Source organism: Pholcus phalangioides, unplaced genomic scaffold (assembly GCF_987345545.1).
Source record: "Pholcus phalangioides strain wild (caught in Gottingen) unplaced genomic scaffold, Ppha-v1.0 ptg000007l_1, whole genome shotgun sequence".
In the NCBI taxonomy this organism is placed as follows: domain Eukaryota; kingdom Metazoa; phylum Arthropoda; class Arachnida; order Araneae; family Pholcidae; genus Pholcus; species Pholcus phalangioides.
Window position 1 is genome coordinate 15,286,904 of NW_028301600.1, and position 26,433 is coordinate 15,313,336.

Below are 26,433 nucleotides of genomic sequence, written 5' to 3' on the forward strand. Positions count from 1 at the left end.
GTTCCCTCTGGTAGAAACGACCCACTTTACATTTTATTTTCGACCAAAAATTATTCCGTTTAAATAGTCCCTGTTTCATAATCCAACAGAGCTCATCCCAAAGGTTCAGAAACCGTTGAAAAGGTATATTATAAAAAAAAAAGTGAAAATGTTCCCTTTTGAAAATGAACTCCTCATTTGTCATGAAAAAAAATCTTTGATACATGAATGAATTTGAAGAACGAGTAAAATAAGAAAAAAGATTTTTTGTTGTATTCTCTCTCTTTCTTCTCTAATTCATACACGTAAGAGTAATTTGCATCGTGACATCATAAATGTGTTTATTTACAAGTCGAACGAAAAATGTACAAAAGCGTGCGCCGAACAATTTAACATGTAACATTTACGAATCCAGCAAACATTTCTTCGCATTCTGAATAATCAGTACTTCACCGAGAGATGTTAGATAATATATTTCGGACTCACAACAATATCGATCGAAGCTTGAATGAATATAAGATGAGATATCTCACTAACTTTGTACATTTGGGAATCAAACAGAATTTTTTTTTTTCACTTCAAGGAAAAAACGCTTTCAACATGCATTGTATGGTTTTGCTTTTCTGAGTACATTAAAAATGGCTTCTCGCACTCTTTTTCGCTTTCAGTTGCTATAAAAAAAAGGCGGTTTTTTCCAGAAAAAATGCAATTTAAAACCAATATAGATCTTTACTTGGCTCTTGCACTTGACTTTCCAAACCTACAATAATGAAAAAAATTACATTACTGTGGAAACTCTGATAGTTTGGCCGTTTAGCCGTAGTTACAATATGTTACAACATTTCTTAAATTTTAATGTCTGTTTAGTGCAATTTTTTCTTAACCCATCTAGATTCTTCATACCATTGAATCCATTTATTATATTTACAACGGTCATGACAACTCAATTCGCTAATGAATTGACATATGTGTTGCTTAGTCGAGATTCCACAAAGTCAAATATACATTTCATGTTTTTTAAGGCAAAAGTCAGGGAAAGTGATATATTTAGTAAATATTTCAGCTTCATATTGTTAGATTATTATTGATATTGTCATATATAAAGCACCAATATTTCAGTAAATCCAAGCACTTCAGAAGCTTGAGCGCTAGAAGCCAATATTTTTATGTAAATGATCTGAGGATTCATAAAAATTTCGCTTATAACGTTCACACTTAGAATGTTTTCGTCATTTATACGAATACAAATACAAACAGAGCAGGCAAAATGCCCGACGAGATGGCTGAAAAAACATGCCCATGAAAAATATGGATGTCAAATATAACCAAAATTAAGTAATGCAATATAAAAGCATATATCACGAAAGAAAAACTAATAATTAATACTATATAATACATTTCCCATAGATTATGGTTATCTTATCGAAGTATGAATAGCTTCTCGATTTATCCCAATATGTTTATCGTACTTCTTTTGAAACGCGTCAATTTTGTTTAGAATTCAAGACTCCCGGAGGTAATATATTTCATTTATTGACAACCCTATTAAAGAAAAACACCCTGCGACACCACAACCTCGAATTGTCCCTTACAAAACGTTAATGGTGTCCCCTTGTCGAAGCAGTTGATTGACGATGTCAACTAATGGTCCATCCTATCAATCCTGTTGAAAATTTTAGACACTTCGATCATATTCCCCCGACACCTGCGTATCTTCATTGTAAACATATTGAAGAAATCAAGTCTTTCTTCATAGCTCATGCCTTGTGTGCCAACAAGAGCACGCGTAGGTCCTCTCTGTACTCGCTCAACCAAGTCTATGTCCCTCTGTAAGTATGTTCTCAAAAACCTTACAGCATACTCCATTCCAGGACAAACTAAGCCTCTGAAAAGCAAAAGAATGTCGTTAGGAGAACAATGAAGAGACTTTGTTTGAAAATGAAACCGAGCATTCGATATCCGCTTTTTTGACTACTGCTGAACAATATTCAGAAAACCTAAGCCGCTCGTCAATGAGAATTCCCAAATCGGTGACCCTAGTTGCATCCGGGATAGTGACACCATTCAACTCGTAAATGAAACGTGGGCTGTTCGAACCAAAATGAGCAACCATGCACTTATCATCACTAAAGGTCATGCTCCACTTGTTAGCCCATACTACAATCATATTCAAGTTCATCTGGACAACCTCCATTAGCTTTACGTCATCCTCATCTCCCCTTTAAAAATTCTCGCCACAGAGCAACAGACCTACAAACAGTACAAATGTAATTCAATCATAAAACATCACTCACTTCACTTCTGAAATATAGATGGCGGCACTGAAAAATCAAACACAACACTACATACGCACTCACACTTAGGTACACACACACTTACACTTCCGGAACAACTCACTAGGTAGTAAATCGCCCAACGATGGTGATAGACCTGAGTAGTGCTCGGTTTGAAACAAAATAAAAGATTTACGTCATCCGTGAATTTGCTAACAAACCCTTTGGTACTTTGATCGAGTTTATCGATAAAAAGTGAAAATGTATGGGCCCAAGGACACACTTTCTTGCGGGACTTCACTCTACACACCTGTGCAATCAGAAAATACCCCGTTCACTATGACCCGTAGTGACCTATCTCTTAATTACAATTATATCCAATTCAACAAGTTATATACCCCCCCTAATCCCAATCTCATGTGATCGCTTCAAGAGTTGGAGCGCCAAGTTGGACCCGATCGAATGCCTTCTGGAAATCAAGATAAACAACATATCGTGGAGGGCTTTATCTCCTCTTACTTTAAATATCATCCTCCCAATTAAAAATCGACGTGAAAAAGAAAAGTCACAAAAGTCATTGAAAGCACTACACATGCCTACATTGCTCTCTACCCTAGATCGATGTAATAAGAGGGGGTCCAACTGTCCCCTCACATCCATTACCTACGTGCCTGAAAAAATTATTTTTGTTCAGTGCCAATGTTATCTGACAATCTAGATTCAACTTTCTTTTTACTATCCCTTATCCATTTCTTCAATGCCCTTCTTTTATCAGTAAACGATGATAGCTTTTGATGCTCTTTTCTTCTCAAGATTAAGATTCCACACGCTATCCGTGATCAAGAGGAGGCGCGATCTACAAACGCGCTTTTTACGAACAAATGGTATGGCGCCGTGAAAAACCGAGGACAGCTTCGTACTAAATCCTTCCCATTGACTTACCGTTCAACTGATTACAACCGGTTTTTGAAAATTCCCGCTATCCTTTCTTTCAAAAAATCAAAGTTGGTTCTTCAAAAGTAAGTAACCATTCTTCTGTTATCAGCTTTACCCGGAAAAAAATTACAGAGAAAACTAACAACTCAATGATCACTAAAAGGAAACTCGTCCCCTACCGATACATGTTCAACAAGATCCTCGGAAGTTATGAGAACTAAATCCAAAATAGCAGTACCCCTAGCGGCTTCTGATGCCTGCTGATACAAAAAATCATCGAGCTCCAATTTAGAAAGTCTCATATTGATCTCCAGCTGAAAGGTTCTCCCAATCGATACCTGGATAGTCGAAATCTCCTAACACAACAATCCTCTTATGCTTACACATATAGGAAATTTCATCATGAAATTTAGCGATGTAGTTTGGATCCCTGTAGGGGTTTAGGCTATAATAGGGGTTTCTTATAATCCTTCGGTGGATTATAAGAAACCTTTACAATAAGCTTAGGACGCCTTTTTTTCAAGCTCAGCCCAAGTAGTTTCAGTATCATTACCCTGTACGTTACACTTTCTAGCCTGCAAATTCGATTTCACGTAAATTAAGACTCCAGCCCCTTTCCTGCCAGATCTATTTCTGAAAAAATTATCGTATATAGATATATGTAAGAAGGGTTCATCCCCATCATTTTCCCAAAATCATATTTAATTAGAGTTAGGGGTTTAGAATTTTTGAGAATGTTGTGCTTAAAATGTTTCTATTTCACCTTCGTAATGGTTAATGAAAGGGAGTCTAATTATGAAGTCATCCCGGAAATTCTAAACAATAAACCTCTTTTTTTGACCATTTTTATTTTGAGGACTAGGTGCATTCCATAAGAACCTAGTGTAAATTCATACAAAATCAAGAAAATATAGGCACAGCAAAAAATAATTTATTCTTTTTCAAAATGTCTTCCCTCAGATGATATGCAATGATCCCATCGTTTTATCCGCTTTCCAAAGCAAGTAGAGAAAGCCTTTTTCTCTCACGAAGGTTTTTACTTTTAAAGTTTTCAAGTGCTGTCTTTCTCCGTGCTGTTATTTAGATCTTACTTAGCTCTGCAGACAGAGAAAAGAGAAAAGGAAAAAAATTACTTAGTGAGTGAAAAAAAATGTTTCCTTCTGTGTTCGTATAGGGTTACTTTAGAAATCGCAACTTGGAAGAGGAAGGGTTCTAATATGCATTTCTTCTACCACTGCTGCCGAAGTAATACTGTAATATGCAAAAAACAGGCAAATGACGTTACTTCTCTAGAACTTGATGTACATAGTGCGTTCCATAACAACTAAGAGTGAAATCATAAAAAAAATCAAGAAATATTGCTGCAGCAAAAAAAAAAATATTTTTTTTCAAATATCTTCCCCTTAGAATGATATGCAATGATCCCATTGTTCAATCTATTTTTCAAAGCAAATAAAGAAAGCTTTTTTTTGGGAAGGTGCTTCAACGGACCCTGCTGATCTGAAATAACGTATGCATTCTCATTAAATTTTCTACCAAGGAGCTCTTCTCCTTCAACATCAAAATAGCCAGAAATCGCGGATCCAGACTGTAAAGTGGGGAGTTATGACGTGATTTTAATATTGCTTTTACATATTGTGTTTCAATTTTGAAAAGCTTACGACAACACATATTGTATCGAGAAAGCTCGTGAACTGATGGAAAATTAGACGCAACATCATAACATCTACCCGCATGTCACTCTACTTCTGTTCAACATCTCTCAGTAAATGCGATATTAAAATCATACCATAATCCCCTTACAGCCTGATCTCACACCACGCGATTTCTGGCTGTATCCGATGTTGAAGGATTAGCTTCGTGACAGAAAATTTAACAAAGAGGGCTCACGTTATTTCAGCTATGCAGGTTTTACTGAGGCAGTTTCTAGAAAAAGTCTGCTTGATTCTTTACTTTCTTTCAAAAGTGGATTGAATGATGAGACCATTGCATGTCATTCTAAGGGAAGACATTTAAAAAAAATTTCCTGCAATCTATACTCCTTGATTTTTTTAAATAATTTTACTCTCAGTTCTTATGTAAAGTTTTGTACTTTGTACATTAAGTTCTAGAGATTTAACGCCCCCCCCCGCCCGCCCCCTATCCGTTCTCAGCATATTATTCGACAGCAGTGCTATAAGAAATACATATTAGAATCCTTCCTCTGGAAGTTGTGATTTCTAAAGTAACCCTACGAACAGAAGGAAACATTTTTTTCACTCATAAAAGTCATCTTTCTTTCATCTTCTCGTTTTTATCCGCGGAGCTACATAAGATCCAAATAACAGCGCAGAGAAAAAATCACGTAAAACCTTAAAACTTTAAAAACTTGAAATCATTCTTTTGTTTCGCCTGTTTCTGAAACGTAAAATAAATTCCAAAAATTACATTCGAAAAAAGTTGCGTGACGAAACTTTTTAAAATAAGCGCTCATGTCTGAAGAAGTACCCAACGCAAGTCAAAAGCAATGGTATCGTCAGATTCACATTGCACGTACAAATAAAATGATATCACTCTTTGGTTTTAGTATCTCTTCTCCTCTGGGCACCAGGCCCGCTGCCCTGATTCGTAACAAATTGTTTTCCACTATATCTCGAGCAGTTCCAAACACAAAGCCGATGATAATTAATGAAATTAATTATCATCGGCTTTGTGTGTCATAATGAAATTATGTCAGTACCTGCCACGCGATTCAAGGAACAAAAAACGTATTCACGTCAAAACGTGTGACCGTGTCTATGACACCACCTACCACGATTTTTTGCTGCTTTCGCTATGCACAAGTTTCTTTCTGATATCAGAAATAGCATATAAATATATGACTCCCGTTTTTATTTGAATATACATGTTAAAAAACCCATCATATACCTATTTCTTTTCTCTTTTTTCGTATTTTCGAAAGAACATCTTTTGGTGTCATTGCAGCAGAGCCGGAACTAGAGGGGGGGGGGGCAACTGCCCCGGGTGGAAAAATTTGGAAGCAGCAGTTTTTTAGGTGGAAAAAAATACCGTTATAAAATTATCGAATTTTAACGTTGTAGCTGCGGCAAAAATTCTAGTTACGGCACTGCATTGCAGTAAAAAATACGCCTCTATGAGTACAATGCTTTTAAGCTAGAAAGAATTGAATTCTTGTAGGTGTCATTTTTTGAAAGCTTCTGAAATTTTAAGGGGTTTAGAAATTCATAAAATCAAACCAAATTGAAGGAATTGGAAATGAAATTCAAGGTACAAACTATTCAATTCTGTAAGCAAGATTTTATTAGTTTATAGATAACAGTAAAATAAAGGAAAACTGTAATTTTACACTTAATGCTAACAGCACCCATTTACATCCCTATTTGTTAAAAACAATTCCAATACGTTTTTACGGAGGGTAAACCATAGAGGGTTAAAAGTGTAAAAAAAATCTTGAAAGAAAAATTGAGTTAAAATTAATTAAATAATATTTTAATCAAAAACTCGGCTATATAAACAATGATACATAAATAAATATTCGGTTTGTATAATAACAAAAAAAACTAATCCTGGCATGCGTCTTCTCAGATTGATGAAAAACACACCGAATTCACACAAAATATTTTCCCATGATATTCGCCATTTTGTGAAGTGATCGCCAACGCCGGTCGCATTAGATGCAGCAACCTTAGAGAGGTGGCTGAGGTAAATTAAATTCTTTGCCGTTCAGCCCTCTGGTATTTCGGAAAAGAGCGGTGAAGCGTGGCTATTTTAAAGTTGAATTCCATTCTTGCGAGTGCAGCGCAACCAAAACAAAAAGCCTATTTATTTTCGATAGGGGCGTTTAAAATTCTCGATTCGTAATGAAGAGTTCCTCCTTGGAAATGCTTTATATGATTTGAAAGAGAGAAAGGAACACGGAGAGATATATTCTTCACCGCCATTTCATTTGACAGTTCTCTTTCATGACACAATAAACTGCTCTTCAACAGTTCAAAATGACTTACTTTGTTGGAACGCCGTTTTGTGGATCTCGGCATAGAACTTCCGTATGGAAGCCATATTTTAAAATGACGCTCTTTGGTAGAAACGATGGGCGGAAAGTTCGTGACTCATTTCAAAAATTAATTTAAAAAAATCAACTAATTGACATAAAAATGTGTGTCTCTCTCTCGTTTGCACTAAAATACTTACCCAGGAGTAGAATTTTTGTTTTGGAATACTAAAAAGAAGGTAGTGAGAGAAGTTGTTTTCGCGCCCCGTAATATAATTACTAGGAAATGGATTTTTCTGGTTGTTTTACCGATACGGATCTTTGGAAAGAAAAGTCAGTAATCACTTCCGGGAATCGAACCTCGTCCGTGCAAGCTCGCTAACCTATACACCAGAGATAACTTTCCTCTCCATATAACATGTATTAGTAGCATTATGTGCTAAGTGGAGACATTACAGCCTCCCTTAACCCATTTTTGATTGCTGCTCCGATTCATGACCAAATTGCGCAATTTTTTTTGTACATGATAAATGGTTACTTAAGTAATATACATTATATATTAGAGAATATAAAAAGAATTGGATATTAATTTAGCTTGTTTTCCTTAGTAGTTAAAGCAAATTTCAATTAATTAGATTTTTAATTGATATAAATTAACTAAGTTCGTTTAAATAAAATAATTGGTGATTATGGTTTTTTTTTTTCGGAAAATCTCGTGACAGAAGAAATTTAAGAAAAACTATTTTTTTCTATTTAAAAAGAAATTATTTCTGTTCATGGTCATGGGAAAAAAATTTCCAGATCGAAGATAAGGATGAAATTTGCAAAAATTTCATTTTTGAGAAATCATAAAAAATTAAGTTTTTTTTTAAACAAATTTTAAAAAATACTATGACACTCTCTCTTTCATTAGACTTTTTAATTTCCAAAAATGTTAATTTCATACAAAAAAAGGTTATGGAAATTAATTGAAAATTTTTTTAACAAATCGTTGAGCAAATGTAGCGGCAGTCCAAAATGGGCGAAAGTAATTCCGTATCTGTTCGCTTCTTTATTGTTTTTTCTCCTTTTTTTCATTTATTTATTTATTCCTATGTTGTAAATGAAAGTATGAAAGACATATATGAGAAACAATCGGATATATGTGTATGTCTGCGCCATGGCCCCCATGAGGGCAGGGCTGATAGGGCTCTGGCCCTGGGGTCCGGGACAACTCCTATCATTTTGTGCTTTTTCACGCTATAAATTAACTACGGAGGGGCCCGGTCAGACTTCCCGGGCCCCCGCATGAGATCACAGCCTAAGAGCCCTGCTCCAGGATGCGGGGGGCCTGGTGGCGTGGTAGTAAGATGCTCGTCTACCACCGTGACGGTTGCTGTCACAGTCCTGGATTCGAACCCGAGGGAGGATATAGGTAAGACATTTTCCCTAACGAACTTGAGGCGACCACCAATAGCCATAGCCTTTATTTCCAGTTTAGTTGATTAAATTATTTATTTAATAATTATGTTGGGGCATGATAAAACAAAAGTTTACTTTTGATTCATTGAAAACGGACTTTTATTGTTCGGAGTAAATTAATTAATTTTTATTAATTACCATGCAATTAATAAGTTCACGTGAGTTAGTTAATTCATTTTTTAATTGTTAATTATAATTAATAAATAATTATAATTTGTATAGTGATCAATTACTAAATGACAATAACTGAAGGTTAATTGATTCATTTAAAAGAGTGTTTGATTTGGTGAGAAAGTCCGAAATTAAAACGTTTACAAGCGTAATTCGGGCTTTTACCAGCTCTCCTTGATAAGACCTAGGTCTTATTGGTAAATCCTAGGTTTTATCCAGTCTTCGGGCTTTTACCGTAACACCATACAATAAAGTTCAGTTTCAAGAGATGATGTTGTTTTCTCATCCCGTATCATACTAGGAAACAGATTTTTCTGGTTGTTATGCTGCAAAGGAAGAGAAAACAACATTGGCCGAGAAAAAAAACTTTAAGAGGTGGTTCTTTACGTGAGGAAAATATATTTCATTGAAAGAGAAGGAGAGGGAACAAAAATTAACAAAATGGAAGGGTTAATTTTTTTTACACGTCAAAATATTTTAATGTTTATTTATAAAGTATAGAAGGAATATGAATATACACACTCTTTAAATTGTTCTAATCGAATTAATCCACCCACATTTCTAGTAAAAATAATTTAATCCGAACGTATATGTGTGTCAAAACTTCTCTCTATTGAAGTGAATCAATTTTTTAAACCACTAAATTCATATTTAATGATAAAAATGTATTAAAGATTAATCTGAACATAGTTCTTGAAGAGCTTCCATGCTGAAGGCGAGACAATCAAATCATCAGTCCTATCCATAATGTAACCAAAATTTGATACGCTAACTACAAGACAGCCATCACGCAGATGCAACAATCATTGATTTATGTTCCACTAAATTTATATTCCTCAGTCTAAAAATTTCTGTTCACAAGATTACAGACCTGTGTTTATCGACCGAATCTTTGATTGAAGCTTATTTTGTTTCATACCACGGTAATTTTATTCACTCAAGTATGATCATAGCCTACAGCAAAGCTAATTGCGGTACTATCAGCTTCTTAATTTATGCCCAGGATATTCGCTAGGATTCACGAACGTCAGCTCTTGATTGCCAAGTGATGTTTTCTCTAGTATAGAGTTAATCCGAGGAAAACTAATCCAAAGAGAGGAAAAAAAACCTAACTTTCCAAGAAAACTGTTAGTGAATAATACAATTATTTAATGTTTGGTCGAGAAATCTTAGAATATCCGTTAAAATCAAGGCTCGTGAAATTCATAATGCTATATTTCCACGTGGATGTCTTCTAATCTAGAGAGCAAACTAGATGCATAACCTCTAACCGAGATGTTAATTTTTGAAAATTTGTGAAAAATCACCAATATATATGCACTTTATAAAATATTAGCTGGAATGCAAAATATATATATTCTAAAATATAATTACGTTTAACTTGTTATATAAAAATTATTGATACTTTCTATATACCTGGAATTGCACTCATAGCACTGTAAGTTGGCCCGTAATTTGCATCGACGTGTCCCAAAGAATCGTGATACCTCGAGGTCGCCCATGTGTCTCCTTTGTCAAGTGCACTACATGGAGGCATTCTCGCTGTTCGAACTGATGGTTGCAGTAGTAACGATCCATATTGTGGACTGAACCTACTACTAGACATACCTTCAGAGGAAAGAAATTTAAATTCAAAAGGTTACAAAACTCATCTATTTCTTTTACATGTTTTAATTCACAGTATATATTCTAAATCTTTAATCAATAGATCGTCATTCTAGAGGCGTGATTTAATTTGAGAATGCTTACCTGAATAAGACAGTTCGTGAACTGATGGCCTGTGCGTATAGTGCCCCGTTGCTTGCGCATGAGATGAAAGAGTGTAATGCCAAGGGTCACCTTGATGAATTGAGTGTAAAGCGCCTGTATGGTATGCTTCTGGTGGATATGCAACTTCGTTATGTGTTGGGTTGGCCATCGAACCGAGAGCACTAAGGCCTGAAGACGCAGGCTGATAGTTGGAATTCCAGAAAGAAGGTGGAAAATTTCTTTGTGACATTGGAGGCGCGTCTGAGAAAGAGAAAAGAAAAGTTACATCATTTAATTTTTTCATCGTCGTACATGAAAGATGTTTCAACATAAATTCAAGAAGATTTCATTCTGTCATATTACATTTTATTACAGGAATATCTATAACCCCTTCGCTCCGGAGGTATACACATGTGTACGTCATTTTTAATGATTCTTTTTTCAAGATAAGACATGAGGTACACATACGTGTACCTAACTCAAATAGTCTTAGTAAAGATATCAACTCAAATTAATTAATTTATGAATTAATTGATTAATTAAAAAAATTATTTTTAACGGGCATTTTGGCATACAATAAACGCAAATCAATCAAAAAAAATTTAACAGTCAGTTTTGGCTTAAGTGTGAAGAAGCTAGAACGTAGTATAAAGTTCACATTTTGAAATTCCGCCAGTTGAGATTGTAGCATCACATAAAAATGAAAATTTATACTCATGCAAATTCGAAATTGAGAGATACGGTATTTTAATAGCCATGATGGTAGTGTATATAAACATTGATTCATGACTGGAGATTGACATCAATTAAAATACGTTAATCATTTCTATAATATAATGCAAAAAAACGATTACTCATGGAGGTCCATAAGAAAACTATATAGTGATTCAAACACTATCAATTCAGAATTTACGGTAATAAGTATTACGATACACCGCGTTGTGTTGCTCACCTGGAATTTAAAAAATTCCAAAATTTATATTTATTCACTAATTATTTAGATCATTGTGTGTTGGTATTTCATTCCGCGCTATGCGTGTGTGTTGATTTCTGACTAATAATTCATTTCGAATAAATAATCACAAAATCATGTCAAACAAATTTTCAAACACTATTGTAGTATTTAAAGCTCAATTGTCATATGTTTGATTTCCTCCATTACTTTCGAAAAAAACGTCCAAAATAAAACTCAAAATCTGATGATAGTTTCAAGCATTTTTGGGTTTGATTGATGATTCTTAGCATATAGTCTCGAAATCGTGAACAATAGACTAATTATGCCTTAATTTTTTTAGCTTTATGTCCAGCTTGTTGTACTTAAAAAATTACGAATCTTGTATGGTTATCTCGTAAAAATATCTTACTAATGTAGTAGCTGGTTTGTGCTCTTGGAGAGTGCACGGTAGAACAATCTTGATGAAAGTAGCTTTATAAATATAACAATGGTTTAAAACAATATAGTTTCCAGAAACAAAAAAGATTCGGGAAAAGAAGATATTGTCTTACTTCTCAGAGCGAACACTCATTAACAGAGGGACTTACGGGGGCGGTTGTTCTACCCACAAGAATAACCAAAACTTAAACAGATAATTGACGAACTAAGCCAGAGAATCTACTATCCCATTTTTTTTCCTCTCTCTCTCTTACAACTAAATAGTTCGTGGTTCAGGAGAAAACCCGAGAACATATTTATCAGACAAACAGAAGACAATGCAGAAAACAAAGGAGAGAGGGACCTGAACTATCTGTCATACTCTCGGACTGGGGTTCTCTTGAGGGTGCAATCAGTAGGGGTAGCAAGAATACATATACACTCTTGCAACCAACTTTAGCTTACCCCGACTCAACCCAAACTCACCCAGTACAGTAGTGAGTACCGCAATGGACTATATCCTTCATCGTCACCGTACGTTAACAAAGCGATCTTAGTCTCGATACCTGGAGATTACGTTTCTGAGCAAAATATTCTCTAGTCGAATGCGTTCCCCCTTCACATTCCCGAGGATGCCCTAATTTAAGCTGCCTCGAATAAGAAACAGATGCCGTGTTTCTTCCGTGAATGTTCTTGCAGTCAATAACGTAACAATAGAAGCCCCGAACGCGACTTTGCACAAATAAAGAAACAGTTACTCTTCTTAAACATCTCTACCATCTCTCTTGTGTGTGGCGTGATTTAGGGTTTTCAATTTCAAAACTGTTCGCTAGTTTTATTCGTTTTAAATACTTGTTGAATCGAAAATATAAAATCAATTATTTAAGAAGATCTCTTTTAACATGATTAAATTAACCTCAAAAACTACGCTCTAGCAGAAATATTTTTAAATATATTATTTAACCATTCATTTTTAATTTAGGGCTGGTCCGCGTAATTGATTAATCGGGTCGGTTAACCTATAACTTCAGTTAATCGAGGTTAATTAAAATTTAAGATTAAAATTTTAGTTAAGTTAATCGACTCGACTAATCCGAAATAAAAGTTTATAATAAATCCAATTAAAAGTTTATAATTTAACTTGATTTGACTAAACCGATTAAATATCTTAAATTATGTTCCTATATACGTGACATTTCAGATAAGTGAAGTATTTAAAAGTATTTGAATCAATATTTTGGTCACAAATTTTTCCTGCAAGTCGATTCAACTATAACTAGTGTTGATTTCTAAAATTACTGATTAAAAAAAAAAGCACCTGACTATGCAAGTTGGGAAATTCTGGGATATCACTAGCATGTTCAGTACATATCGTACCTCTTATGACAGAATGTGAAAATTTTCCCTTTTGAGTTTATCAGCTGGTTGGATCACTTATTTTGGTATCTAATTTTTACCAGAAATGCAAATCAGTATCCCGCTCCCATATATAAAAAATTTTAGAACAACTTTCATAGACTACATGGGCATTGGCGTAATGTAGTAAGCCTACTACATGGGTATAGTAAAAACATTCAATAGTCGTGATTTTCAAGTTCTAGGAATTTGCAAATTCATGTTTCTGACAAAGGGAGACGATATTAAATAGCTTAAAGTGATATCATTCCTATATTTGTTTACATTCATTCAGTGGAATAAAATGAATAGAACATATTATTATAGCACACATAGTTAATATGCATATTTATTATATAGTTACCGACACTACTACTAAACCATACATGCACCTCGTCCACATACCTCTGTGGCACTTCTAACGAATTGGTACATGTTGGAATGTGTGTGTAGTGAACCTGACGTGAAGTTTGTTCCTGTGTAACGCTTTTTATGTGTAGTGCTATCTGCTATCAGTTTTTCTGATTATGAGTGAAGTGTAATGATTGAGTTATTGTATCGTTGTAGGCCTATTGCTTTCTGTGGCGACACATTTTAACGTGAATAAATACATTTCTAACACTGAAATTGAAAACCACAGCAAACAAACTTCCGCCGACCACCGCTGTGGCGACGGTGGGGTCCTCGCTATGCGAGTCCGTCACTATGACCACTCGACCACCACAGTGGCTACTTACCAACACTACGTTTGCTATGAATGGATAGCATTTGAAAATATTCGATTAAAATTCGATTAATCGGTCATAAAATCGATTAAAATTATTTGATTAGCCAGTTAAAAACTTTAATCGATTCCGAGCCCTAATTTAATTATTATTCTGAGTGGAGGGGGGTATGGGTGAAAATCAAAAGGAAAGGGAGCTATGAAAGTTGGTTGAAAGAGTCCACAGAGGACTGTGTATAAAAATTTTCCGATTTGAATACATAAATCTGCTGATTTAAATATGGTGAGAAAAAGCGTGACTAGAGTTGACCCGGCCAATTTCCGAAATTCCGGCTTTCGACGGGCTTTAGCCGACCCCTATATATCGATCCAATTATATATGGATCACTAAGATATCGATACTCAGATTCCTTTGATAGTTAAAGTTGCCATAGCTAACCTTAATCATTATGGTTAACTATGGCTAATTATAAATGGCCATAATTATCACAAAAAAAATGCGCCAACGTGTCAATGACCCGAATCATAGAGACCAATATAGGGATGCATAGGGATCGATATATAGGGTCAGCCAAACCCAGCAAAAGTCCGAATTTCGCGCATTGGCCGGGTCAACAGCGCTGGCCCCGTCGCGAATTGGCCAACTTCAGGCTTTGGCAATAACACACACACACACACACATATATATATATATACATACATACAGGGGCGTAGCTACCCATTGTGGTGGACCCTGTGCGGGTGCACCTGTTGCACCTGCCTAGTTACGGCCCTGTATACATATACAGGGTGCATAGGTAACAGAGCGTATGGCATTTAACGGGCCAATTTTTCCAAAAAAAAAATAGCATGTCTACATATTAGGCAGGATTCACACCTACAGACACTCGCCTTGTCGTGTCAGACACGGCAAACATTATTTACCATAAAACAAATGAACGTGTTCATATCCAGGGCCTCAACTAAATATTTAGTCAGCCGGGGCAAGAACGTATTTCGGCACCCCCTTGTAATGTTCAAGGAGAGATTAAAGGGTGAAATTTGTGCCCACTCTCTAGGGCACCAAACCCATCTGTTCCCCCCTAGTTGCGGCCCTGTTCATATCTATCTTTTCGTGGTTGCGCAAACAAACATTTTTATGTTAACGAATGTTTGCCGTGTCTGACACGACACGGTGTTGAGTGTCTGTAGATGTGAATTCATCCTTTTGGCCAGTTTACCATATATCTCAGGCCACACTCGTGTCAAGCCTGGCTCAATAGTCATTCGAAAATATTTGCTTGCAATATTTGCCTTTCCCCGAAAAACAGTAGTGGCATAGAGGCTGCACGCTGGGCCAGCCTTCCTTGACAAATATTTTGTTTCAGAACAGTTTAATACGCCAACGCGTGTTGCGACTGTTGGCATTCTTTGACCAATATGGGGCCAGACTGATTGGAAGATCGGGAAGGAAGGCGGCTCTCTCTCTCCTTTGACGTAGGCTGGGGAGCTGGAAAGTCCTGGTCGTTCTCTTTGACCAGCCTTCCAATTCCTTCCAGCCCTCAACATTTGACGATCATTGCCAATGTGGAGCGGCCACACTACTCACCCATGACCAACCTTGGAACGTATTGGGCCCAAACTGGACACGAGTGTGGCCCTGGCTCTAACAAGTGGAGAAGGCATCTATCCCTACTTAACAGAAGAAGCTCACTTCTTTCGATGTACCGAAGTGTTATCAAATATTGCATTACACATGACGTTTGTACATATTTTGTGGGGTAATTTAAAATTTTTAATGATAATTTTTCAGTTATATGTCGGGAAACCTGTAATTATGATGTGTGTATCAATATTTAATGTATTTGTATGCAAAATTGCACCCAGACTTTCGCGAATTCGACTTACGTGCTTGTCGTCGGTCCCACCTATCGTGTAATTTCGCGGTATTGCTGTAATATTTTCCTGAGTAGTTCGTCGGAATGGCGAACACACAGAAGTTGCCAACTCAGCGGAGGTTTAAACCCAGAGGGTGGTCTTTTCCAGAAGAACAAGTAGATTAAATGCTCCCGTTCTACTTACTTTATCCCGACAAATCTAAAATTTTTACAAAACGACATTCATTTTGGAAATTTTGTACGAATGCAAGAGTCCGTTGTTCAAGAAGTACTAGGTGTTTTTTTTTTTTCATTCTATCAAACAAGCGACAGTTTTTTCGACATGTGCTGCGAAAATTTGCCGTCGCAAATGCGATAAGATAAGAGATTTGGAAAGTTATGCTTTTCTCTCTCTTTCGAGAACATTTTAGTCGCAGTCTTTTCACCCACACACCAATTAGCCAGTAACAGGGTTCCCGGTTAGTTAACCCCGTTTATTCACTTCGCTATTTTTATAGCATCGAAGCAAAAAGCGCTTTTGTTTTCACTGCTGTTCTGTTTTCCGGATACGAAGTAGCTCCCGCTCTCTAGTGGAATGATGGTGTTGAGACGCTCAACAAACACTCTGTGACTTTTGTGGCTTGCGTAGTGTAGATCCTATAATTTTCTGCATACATGTACATTCTCGTTATGTGTGCGCCAATGTTTACTTTACGCAATGTTGTGATCGGTAAATTAGAGAAAGGAGAAAAGTCCGTGAAATAATTTTGATGATCACCGATCGACATTTTTAATCCATTACGAACTGTGGAACCAAATTTTCATTCCGCTCAAAAAGGGTATATCAGATGGATGCCACGAGGGGGGTTGCTTGAGAAATGCAAAAATTACTGTTAGTTACAGCTGCTAATATAAATGATAGAAATTTAACCAAAATATCGAAAATATCGATACAAAAAGATATACTGTACTTCGAATCAACTACGCCTTTTCTCAAGCTTTTTAGGCAGATTAAACTGTACTTTGTATACAGTAGTTATATTATTAACAACGGAATTATTGAATTATTATTTTTTTTTTTTTTTGGCGAAACAGTATATACTTTTTATATTGGGTTGCTGTATTCTGGTTAAATTTGACATCCATATTTTTTATGAGCATAATTTTTTCAGCCACCTCATTGGGCACTTTGCCTGTTGTATTTGTATTACTTGCTCATTAATTACTGACAATCACTATAATAACAAAGCAGTTTTGAAGAGGTAGTTTCTGAGAACTATATAGGATGTATTATTGTCCAATACCTAATTTCTGAACCGTTAGTCTGAGAGGTATCTTTTGTAAGTCATATTTAGTCAAAAAAATTTCATACGTGCGAAACAATTAAAACTAATCATTTAACGACCAAAAAAACTGATCTCTAATTATTAAAATACCAATCTATTCTGAACTTGGATAAACTAGATATAACTTGGATAGAGAATTTATATACATAATTTGGCGTCATAACTCTTTAAGACCAGGAAATTTTTGAAAACATGAATGTTTAAGTATTTCACCCGCAGGATCGTTCGAGCTCGGATTAATGGGTTAACATACACAAAAAGCCTCAAAAACTATGTTCTAGTGGGGAATATCATCAAAAATATTATTTAATTATTGAATTTATTTCAAATTCGGTATACATATTTTCGATGGTATATGCTATGCTCTCTATGCCAACACAATGTTCTACATTGTGTAGAACATACCAAGAGATCGGGATTACACTATAAAAATTTAGTAAAAGATCTTTTACACAACTTGAAAAAAACAACTATTAAGTCAATTTGTTACATTTGCTCGAATATACCAGATATGCTTATTGGTTGCATTTTTCAAGGTATATCAAAGAACTTTTATCAAACTTTTATAGTGTAATCCCGGCCTATACTTATTTTCTTGCAAATTTTTAAACATTAAGAAAACACATGAGTCGTTAACACTTTTCGTGCGTTATAAAATATTAATAGTATGACCTCAATGTAATTGAATATAAATTTATTCAAAATAAAGGAAACTGTTCAGTTCATGAAATAAAGCAGCAAAAACGAGTTTTCATGGACTCAATCTTATTTAAAATCAAATTTAAAACATTTGAATTTTAAAATTTCAAAATTGAAATTTAATTTTAAATAAGATTGAGTCAATGAAATCTCAATCTTTTGCTTCATTTCACGAACTGAACAGTGTTCGTTATATATTTTGAATCAATTTTTATTCAATTACATTGATATGTCCTGATATTTTCTCACTCACTCAAGTCGCTTTTTTAATGAATTTTTTTTAATTTGCAAAAAAACAAAGTACTAGATATATGTAAGGCCGTGATAATATGAAAATTCTAGTAAGGTGCTTTTATAAAACTTTAAAAATGCTGAATTCTGCGCGATTAGAGTGAGATTTTGCAAAATGGCGGGGGATATGATGAGAAGCTTTAGAGCTACATATAAAATTTTATATATGTAAGTATTCTCAATATGTATGTGTGCTCTAGCACCATCTACCAACTGATTTTGTACTATTTTTCCAATTTGCAAAATGATAAGACTATCATTTGAATTATCTGTAATGTATATTATGTCTCATTTGGAGCAGTAGAACGCACTCCAGAGCTCTCTGAAGTGGGTAACTTATTTCTTGCTAACCCTGTATATTCAAATGCAGTCAAACTCAGTTATAAGAACATCGAAGATTCCGCAAAATTCTTTCGATACAACTGAGGTGTCATTACACAACCCTGTTAGCTGAAAAATATAATCAGATGAAATCAAATACTGCGATTCGTTTTTTTATGATTAGGGTGACCATATTTGATCGAAAAAAATACGGTAAATCGATACGGGACATCGCCTAACATGTTGCCAAATGCCGGCAAATTGCCAAACATGCTTTTAAATAACCTTTCACGAGGAATACAGTGATACAGCAAGTCTCTTAAAATGTATTAAAAAAAAAAAATAAACTTGTGGGTAAATATGTGAGATGAATATTTATATAGTCATATTTATTATAACACAATCTGTGAATTATGTAAATTACCTTTATGCCCGATTCAGGAATTGAAGGGAGCTTCGTTGAAAAAACGAAACATTTTTAAAAGAAAAAGTCGATAAGGGGAAAAATACGAAAATATTTTGTATAGCAATCATAAGCAAGTAAGTGTCAGAGTGTCAAACATGTGATGAATCTTTTATTCAACGTTAGGTATAAATAGAAGAACATTCCTTGGATGTGATCAGCTCTAATCTTAGGAATTTCATGGGAAATCGTTATTGGAACAGAAACAAAAGTGACGACAAAATTTATCGTTATATCCGTGGTGGTTGCTTTTCATTGACGCTATAAGCAATATTTATTAACATTATTGTTGGCGACGCAAAATCTCAGTTGCCGCTTACAATTACGATAAATTTTGTTTCATACGTTGAGGCGGTGTTTCTCACGTTATACGTCGTGGCTCCTAGGAGCATCGCCAACCTTTGTCAGAGGCGTCGCAGCGAGCTCGAGATATTTGTGTGCTTATTTATGCTTTGAAGTGGTTCTTTTATAAGGGAAAATATCTACCAAACTATTCTGGACAGCCGCAGATTAACCATGAATTGAGCAAAGGAGCCGGAGGTGACAAACTTTTGAGAACCACCGAGATCTATGAGAATCAGTCCCGACTACCAATTATTTACGTTATAGCCGAGGTATTATTACAATCGAGTTTGACTGCATACACTAGACCATAGAGGATCTAGTGTATACGAAAGATACTGACGTGAATAAACACGTGAATAAAAAAATTTAATGTATTAGATGTATAATTTATGCGTTTAATTTTGATGTCGATTAATTGAAAAAACAAAAACAACAGAAAAGCATTGGTTGGCACGCTTTTGTTGTGCATCGAATTGAAGTCTTACCTTTGACAGATAGGTTTTTGTTTGTACTGGGTTCCGGGCTGTAGCTACTTGGTTGACTAAGCGCCCGACTAAAATGCTCGTCAACAACTGCTGAAATATCACCGGTATAGTAAGTGAATACGACACAATTCGAGGAAACAAAGTGCATGCTTTTCTCTTTTTGCGACGTGCTTTCCTCTTTTGTTTGGGCTGGAAGCGAGGCCGGAGACAAACTGGAGACGTTACAGTCGGGAGAACCTTCTGAAGTCAGCGACTCGCTCGCCAGTTTTGCCGAGGCGTATTTCTGAAACAGCAATACAACACCATCGTGAAATACAATCATATATATACGTATATGTATATAAAAAAAAAACAACAAATAAATGTCAACAATAGAAATAAAAATGAGTGAAACAACAACCAAAACAAAAAATTTTCTACCCATTCATTCACTATAAGAAGTGTCATGGAATAAGAAAAGAGAAGTAGAAACGAATTAAGTGAAATGGCTGCTTAGTAGCGTGTGGGCAACAACAAAAAAAGTTAGAATTCAGAAGAAACATCATTTGTTACCAGTTACGTTCTAAGGAAACAATAGTTTATATCAGTGTGTTTCCGAGCTTTCAACGTTAACCGTATTTTAGCACTTTTTTTTTCTTATCCGAAAGTTGGCATGCTCTGTTTGAACGGAAAAACGCAAAACAAAAACCGTCAAAAAATCGATACACGATCCATCTAACAATACACAATGAACTGCACAAAAACAGCAAATACTTTGCCACAAGATGAACAAAAACTGTTTGTATGAACAGTGTTTTTTCGGCAAATTAAAATCCAAATAACAAGATAAAACCTGATCCTAACTATCGCTGGAACACTATGGGTTCCGTTCTCAAAGGATAGAAAAAAGGAAGAAAATTAAATTTGTCTCGTTGTCGATTGTCGCCAACTCAATCCTTTAATTGGCGAAAATTAAAATATCCAGGAGCGAAAAATTTTGGGGGGGGGGGGGTTATATTAAGTAAATGCGGTACCCCCTGAACGTCATTTCATGACAAAGAAAAATTTAGTGTCACTATTTAAAGAAATAGTGGGTGTTGCATTTTAACCAACACACTGTATTTATATGATTTACATAGACTGGAATAATACGAAAATGTCATTTATTGCTTGCCAATTTACTATTCTATCACAATCAAAGAATTCAAAGTCTCTCCTCTGTGCACATGGTATTTCCCTTCGAAATGCAAAAGTCAAAAATCGTTCTTGCTTGGCTTGTCAAGTAATAGGATCTACGTGTACCTTTGAGCCATTCTGCTCGTAATTGTAGAAACATCATGAACATCGCACAAGTAAAAATGGAATGTTTAAGAGTTGCTTAGAAGTACCAATGTCGAAACGAGCTCAAAATATAGAATGATTTTACTTCAACAATATAAGAAAACCGTGTTGCTTTTGAGAGCAACATTGCCAAATAACGGGTTAAATGTTTAGATGGCGTCCTTCGTGATAGATGGATTTTTGGGTCTCTTTTAAATTTTTAATTTGATGACCAATTTAATTTTTTATCTTTTTTATCCTTTGAGAACGGAACCCATAGTGTTCCGAAACGATCGTAAAGATCAGGCTTTATCTTAACATTTGGGTTTTAATTTGTCAAACAAACGTTGTTCATACACAATAGTCATTGGATAATTGAAATTTTCAGCTTAAGCCAAAGTGACCCCTGGTCCGCTTGCATACCGGGTAAGGTCGTGGAAGCACCGGACGATAAGACACTCACCTCCTCCTTACCAGATCATGTCCCACCGCTCTGTCTCAAGGAAGAGATATAAGCAGGTTGTCGAAGATCTGGGGCCCCCATGCAGAAAAAGTAAGACACTAAAACACTCACCAAAAGTACAAGAGGATATTCAGAGGTGTCGACACCCGATTCGTCCTTGTCAAAAACTTTCTGGCAACAGACAGAGGCAGGCAACTGACTTCTTCAGGCAACTGACTTTTTCTTTCCAAAGGTTCAAATCAGGGCATTAACAGCCAGAAAAATTCTATTCCAAGTATATTTCCAGCCAACAAAAAGAATCATAATTTTTCTATAAATACCAGTTATTTTGACTGAGATAGATGGCTTTTTCTCAGCCGATATATCAAGGAAACAGTTATTTTTCGGATATTTTTGCTGAGGCGAACTCGGAAGAAAAGTCATCACGTATCCAACGGGACTCGAACCCAGGCCCTTTTGCATATCGGGCAAGCATGCTACCAGCTACACCACTGGAGATTTGACCTTGCCTTCCTATTTTCACGCACTGTGGCGTGAGGCACTGAAGTAGAGGCAGTAGCCTCTCAACTTCAGGAAATATCCCCCGGGTGGGACGGTTGAGTGATAGATCGCTTTTTCTCACGCCACAGTGCGTGAAATAAGGAAGGCAGGGTCATGTCTCCAGTGGTGTAGATGGTAGCATGCTTGCCCGGTATGAAAGAGGGCCTGGGTTCGAATCCCGGTGCAGACGTGATGACTTTTCTTCCGAGTTCGCCTCAGCAAAAATATCCGGAAAATATCTGTTTCCTTGACCAGTTACTTTGCTATCCGTTAATAAAGCTCAAAAAATGTCAAGGTAGTTGAAACTGAAGAGTATCATATATAAGGTTGCGCAATAGCTTCTCGCGCGTGGATTGAGAGCAGATATAATTGCTCAACGGATACATCTCCGTGTCCTAGGCAATTACTGTCCAAAATCAGATATCATCTTCAGATGACAGGAGCAATTTCAGAGATTTAAATTTCATAGAAAAAATTATTCAATTTTCTTAGCTCTGATACAAATACAAAATCAGAAACCACAATAGGCGAATTGCCCAACAAGGTACTTTACCGCACACCAACTCCCGTCATATAGTGCCATACGGATATTTCGAACCAGTGGAGGTGGGTGGGAAATGAAGGTGCCATCTATCAGTGGTCGCCCTAGGGTCGGTAGGTAAAGAACTTGTTTTGGACGCTCTTTGCTCTGATTCGAACCCGTAAACTTTGACTGTAACCTTCATAGTGGAAGACAAGCATCTTACCACTGTGCGCCAAGTGACAACAATGTGGCTACTAATAAACCACACATGCACCTCGTCTATATTCCTTTGTGGAACCTCTAACGAACTGGTACATACGGGAATGTGCGTGTCCGTGTGTTGAAACCTGATGTGAAGTTTGTTTCCGTGCAATGCTTGTTATGTGTAGTGCTGCCATCTTCCACCAGTTTTTCTAACTATGAGTGAAGCGTAATGATTGAATAATTTATCGTTGTAGACCTGTTGCTCTCTGTGGCGAGACTTTTTAATGGGGAGATAGGCTCGCATTTGCACCTCGAAATTGGGAACCACAGGAAACCAACTTCAGCCGACCACTGCGGTGACGGTGGGGTTCGAACCCGGATCCTCGCGATGCGAGTCCGTCATTATGATCACTCAACCACCGCAATAACAATGTGGCTGGAAAAAATAAAGAAGATATAAGAAAAAATAAATATAAAAAAGTAAATTGTGTGGTATTGGAAAAAAGTCCATAAAAATATGGTTGCCAGCCTAAATACAGATAACAGTAAGCCAGAAAAAGTAAATAAGCACAACAAATATCTGCCCATAAATATAATGGTTGTCATTCATTTAAAAACGAATAGCTTCTCGATTACTTCCACCCATCTTATCATATTTTCTCTTGAAGGTATCTATTATGGGGGAATTCACGACACCAGAAGATAAGCTCTTCCACGCATTTACAACACCGTTGGAGAAAATCTCCTTGTGACACTACAACTAAAATTTTCCCTAACTACACGAAACTAGGGTCCCGGAGTCGAAGCATTTGAATGATGACGAAACAATATTTCATGGTCCATCATATCGATCCCCTTGATATTATCAAGGGGACAATACTTAAATTATACCTCCACGACGCCCACGTTGCAAAAGAAAGCATTCAATGAATCAAGTCTCTCTTCATAGTTCAAGCCTTGCATACCTGCAAGTGCTCTGTGGGATCTTCTTTTTGCACCCCTTCAGACAAGTCTACATCCTTCTAAAGATAGGGTCTGCAAAACCGTGCAGCATAAAGTCCAGGACGAATGATCGAAAAAGCGAAAACGTGACTCCGGACAAAGAGACCATTTTAATAATCAAACCGAATATTCTATTTGCTTTTATGACCGCAGCGGAACAATATTCAGAAAACCTAAGCCGCTCGTCAATGAGAATTCCCAAATCGGTGAATCTAGTTGCATCCGGAATAATAACACGAAACGTATGTTGTTTGAAACAAAATGAATGACCATGCACTTGTCCCTGAATTCGCCCATGATGCAATCCTATTTAAGTTGACTTGGAGCCCCTATCGCTTTGATTCCCGACTACACCCATTAATTTAACGTTATCCACGAATTTGCTAACAATACTATCAATTCCTTGATCGAGTTTATCTATAAAAATTAAGAAGAGTATGGGGCCCAAGGACACTTTAATGAAGAAACTCCGCTTGTGACCTGTCCAATCACAAAAATCCTCGTTCACATAACCCGCTGTGATCTGTCCTGCAAACATAATTCTGTTCAGTTCAACAAGTTACCCCCAATCCTAATCTCATGTGAAAAACGCTGCAAAGTTCACTATATTGGACCGAATCGAAAGACTTTTGGAAATCAATCTAGTTCCTCACACTCTTTTGCCACGTGAGTTGGTGTTGAGCCTTGACTGTTGGCGATGAATTTTTTACTGCTCTGATTATTATGGTGGAACAATTGTTGACGAATCACTTTGTTTTCATTGTCTCCTGAATTTTCAGTACGTAGTTTATAGGGTAAATGATGCAGCGAATATTGCAGGTTGTTCGAGCTAATGGTATTTCAAATTAATGCTGCTCATCACTGATTTTGTTCCCATATGTCTTTCAGTGAAGGGTGATTTTTTTTGGGGCCAGATTCCAAATCTGGCATTGGTTTTGTCAGATTGGCTCTAGTTTTTGAGTTAAAGTGAAAATCAAATTTCAATAATAATATATAATCAACATACAAATCACATTGGAAAACTGTGTGAAATGCAAATCAATAATAAACTTACGCATGTAGACGACTGGTGTCTGATGATGATATAAATTTAATAATAAATATAATACAGTCGACGCTCGTTATAACGATCCCACGTTATAGCAACCATTCCATTTTAACGACCGGTAGCACTCATTATAACGACCCAAATTTTGTTCATATAACGACTATCCCATATGTTTTTCTTTTGGATTTAACGACTACCCGATATTATAGTGAATGAAATAAGAAAATAAATAAACAATTTGATGTAAAAAATTTGACACAAAAATTAGTGGCTGCAGACTACATCGAAATATTAAGAGTATGAACTATCTCAAACTAGAACCGATTCGGACACCAGTTTTGAAATTAAAAGTCCCACTACACCCCGAAATAATTTTTTTTTTTAAATAACGTGATCTTAACATATTCCCAAGGGATCAGCATGATCCGTCCAGGGAATTTGTTAGTGTTAGTATACATCCATGTCCGAACCCAGACCTGCACAGTGAGAAGCTAGTTCCCTAACCACTCGACTGCCAGGCGACATAACTAAAACTTCCATGAAAACGAGAATTTCTTTTTTGAGCAGTTGATTGCTTATATTGTGAGAAAACAACAAATGATTGGGTATAAATTTTAGTTGCAGAGGCAATCCTCAAGTATATTTCCAGGTGAATAAAATTCTATGTGAGCAATACCCTGTAGACGGCGCTGCAATTTCATAATTGATGATGTAAGAGATTCTCTCGGTATAAGCCAAAAAGTATCTTCTGAACACTTTTAGCCTACGGTAATCCTATATACAAATACAAATACAACGCCACAACAGGCAAATTGCCCAACGAGGTGGCTGACTTAAGAACATCATGGATCCCCGAGCCCTACCTAATACTGCTACACCACACATGGTGTAATTTAATGATTTAATGATTACACATTTTGATAATTACAAAAGCAATAAAATAAATATTTTTAGAATATATTTTGAAAATAAAGAATTTTAATGAAAATTCGGAATTAATGAACGAGCTAATTTCAAAAACAATGAAATAAAATTTTCAAAATTTATGAAAGTAAAAAATTAATAGAAAAAATTGTTTCAAATTAATTAAAAATTCTCAGAACAAATGAATATTTAGCGTTAATGGAAGAAATAATTTCAGAATTAATGAAAGAAATAATTTCAGAATTAATGAAAGAAATAATTTCAGAATTAATGAAAGAAATAATTTCAGAATTAATGAAAGAAATAATTTCAGAATTAATGAAAGAAATAATTTCAGAATTAATGAAAGAAATAATTTCAGAATTAATGAAAGAAATAATTTCAGAATTAATGAAAGAAATAATTTCAGAATTAATGAAAGAAATAATTTCAGAATTAATGAAAGAAATAATTTCAGAATTAATGAAAGAAATAATTTCAGAATTAATGAAAGAAATAATTTCGAAAATAGTTGAAGCTCTCAATTTTGAAACCCCTGTTTCACTTGGGATGAACCAGGCACAAGGTCCTGTT

At 35.8% G+C, this 26,433-nt stretch overlaps 1 protein-coding gene across 1 annotated transcript in view; it reads right to left on the reverse strand.

Annotated features, from left to right (window-relative positions):
* Positions 1-302: 302 nt before the first annotated feature.
* LOC149084959 (transcription cofactor vestigial-like protein 2) overlaps positions 303-26,433 on the reverse strand; it is a 47,863-nt gene continuing 21,732 nt past the window's right edge. The window contains exons 2-5 of the mRNA XM_089233871.1: positions 19,858-20,140; positions 10,561-10,821; positions 10,228-10,419; positions 303-739 (exon numbers count right to left, since the gene is read on the reverse strand). Of these exons, the coding sequence (XP_089089997.1) occupies positions 690-739; positions 10,228-10,419; positions 10,561-10,821; positions 19,858-20,140 (786 nt within the window). The 3' untranslated portion in view covers positions 303-689. The remainder of the gene's footprint in view (positions 740-10,227; positions 10,420-10,560; positions 10,822-19,857; positions 20,141-26,433) is intronic.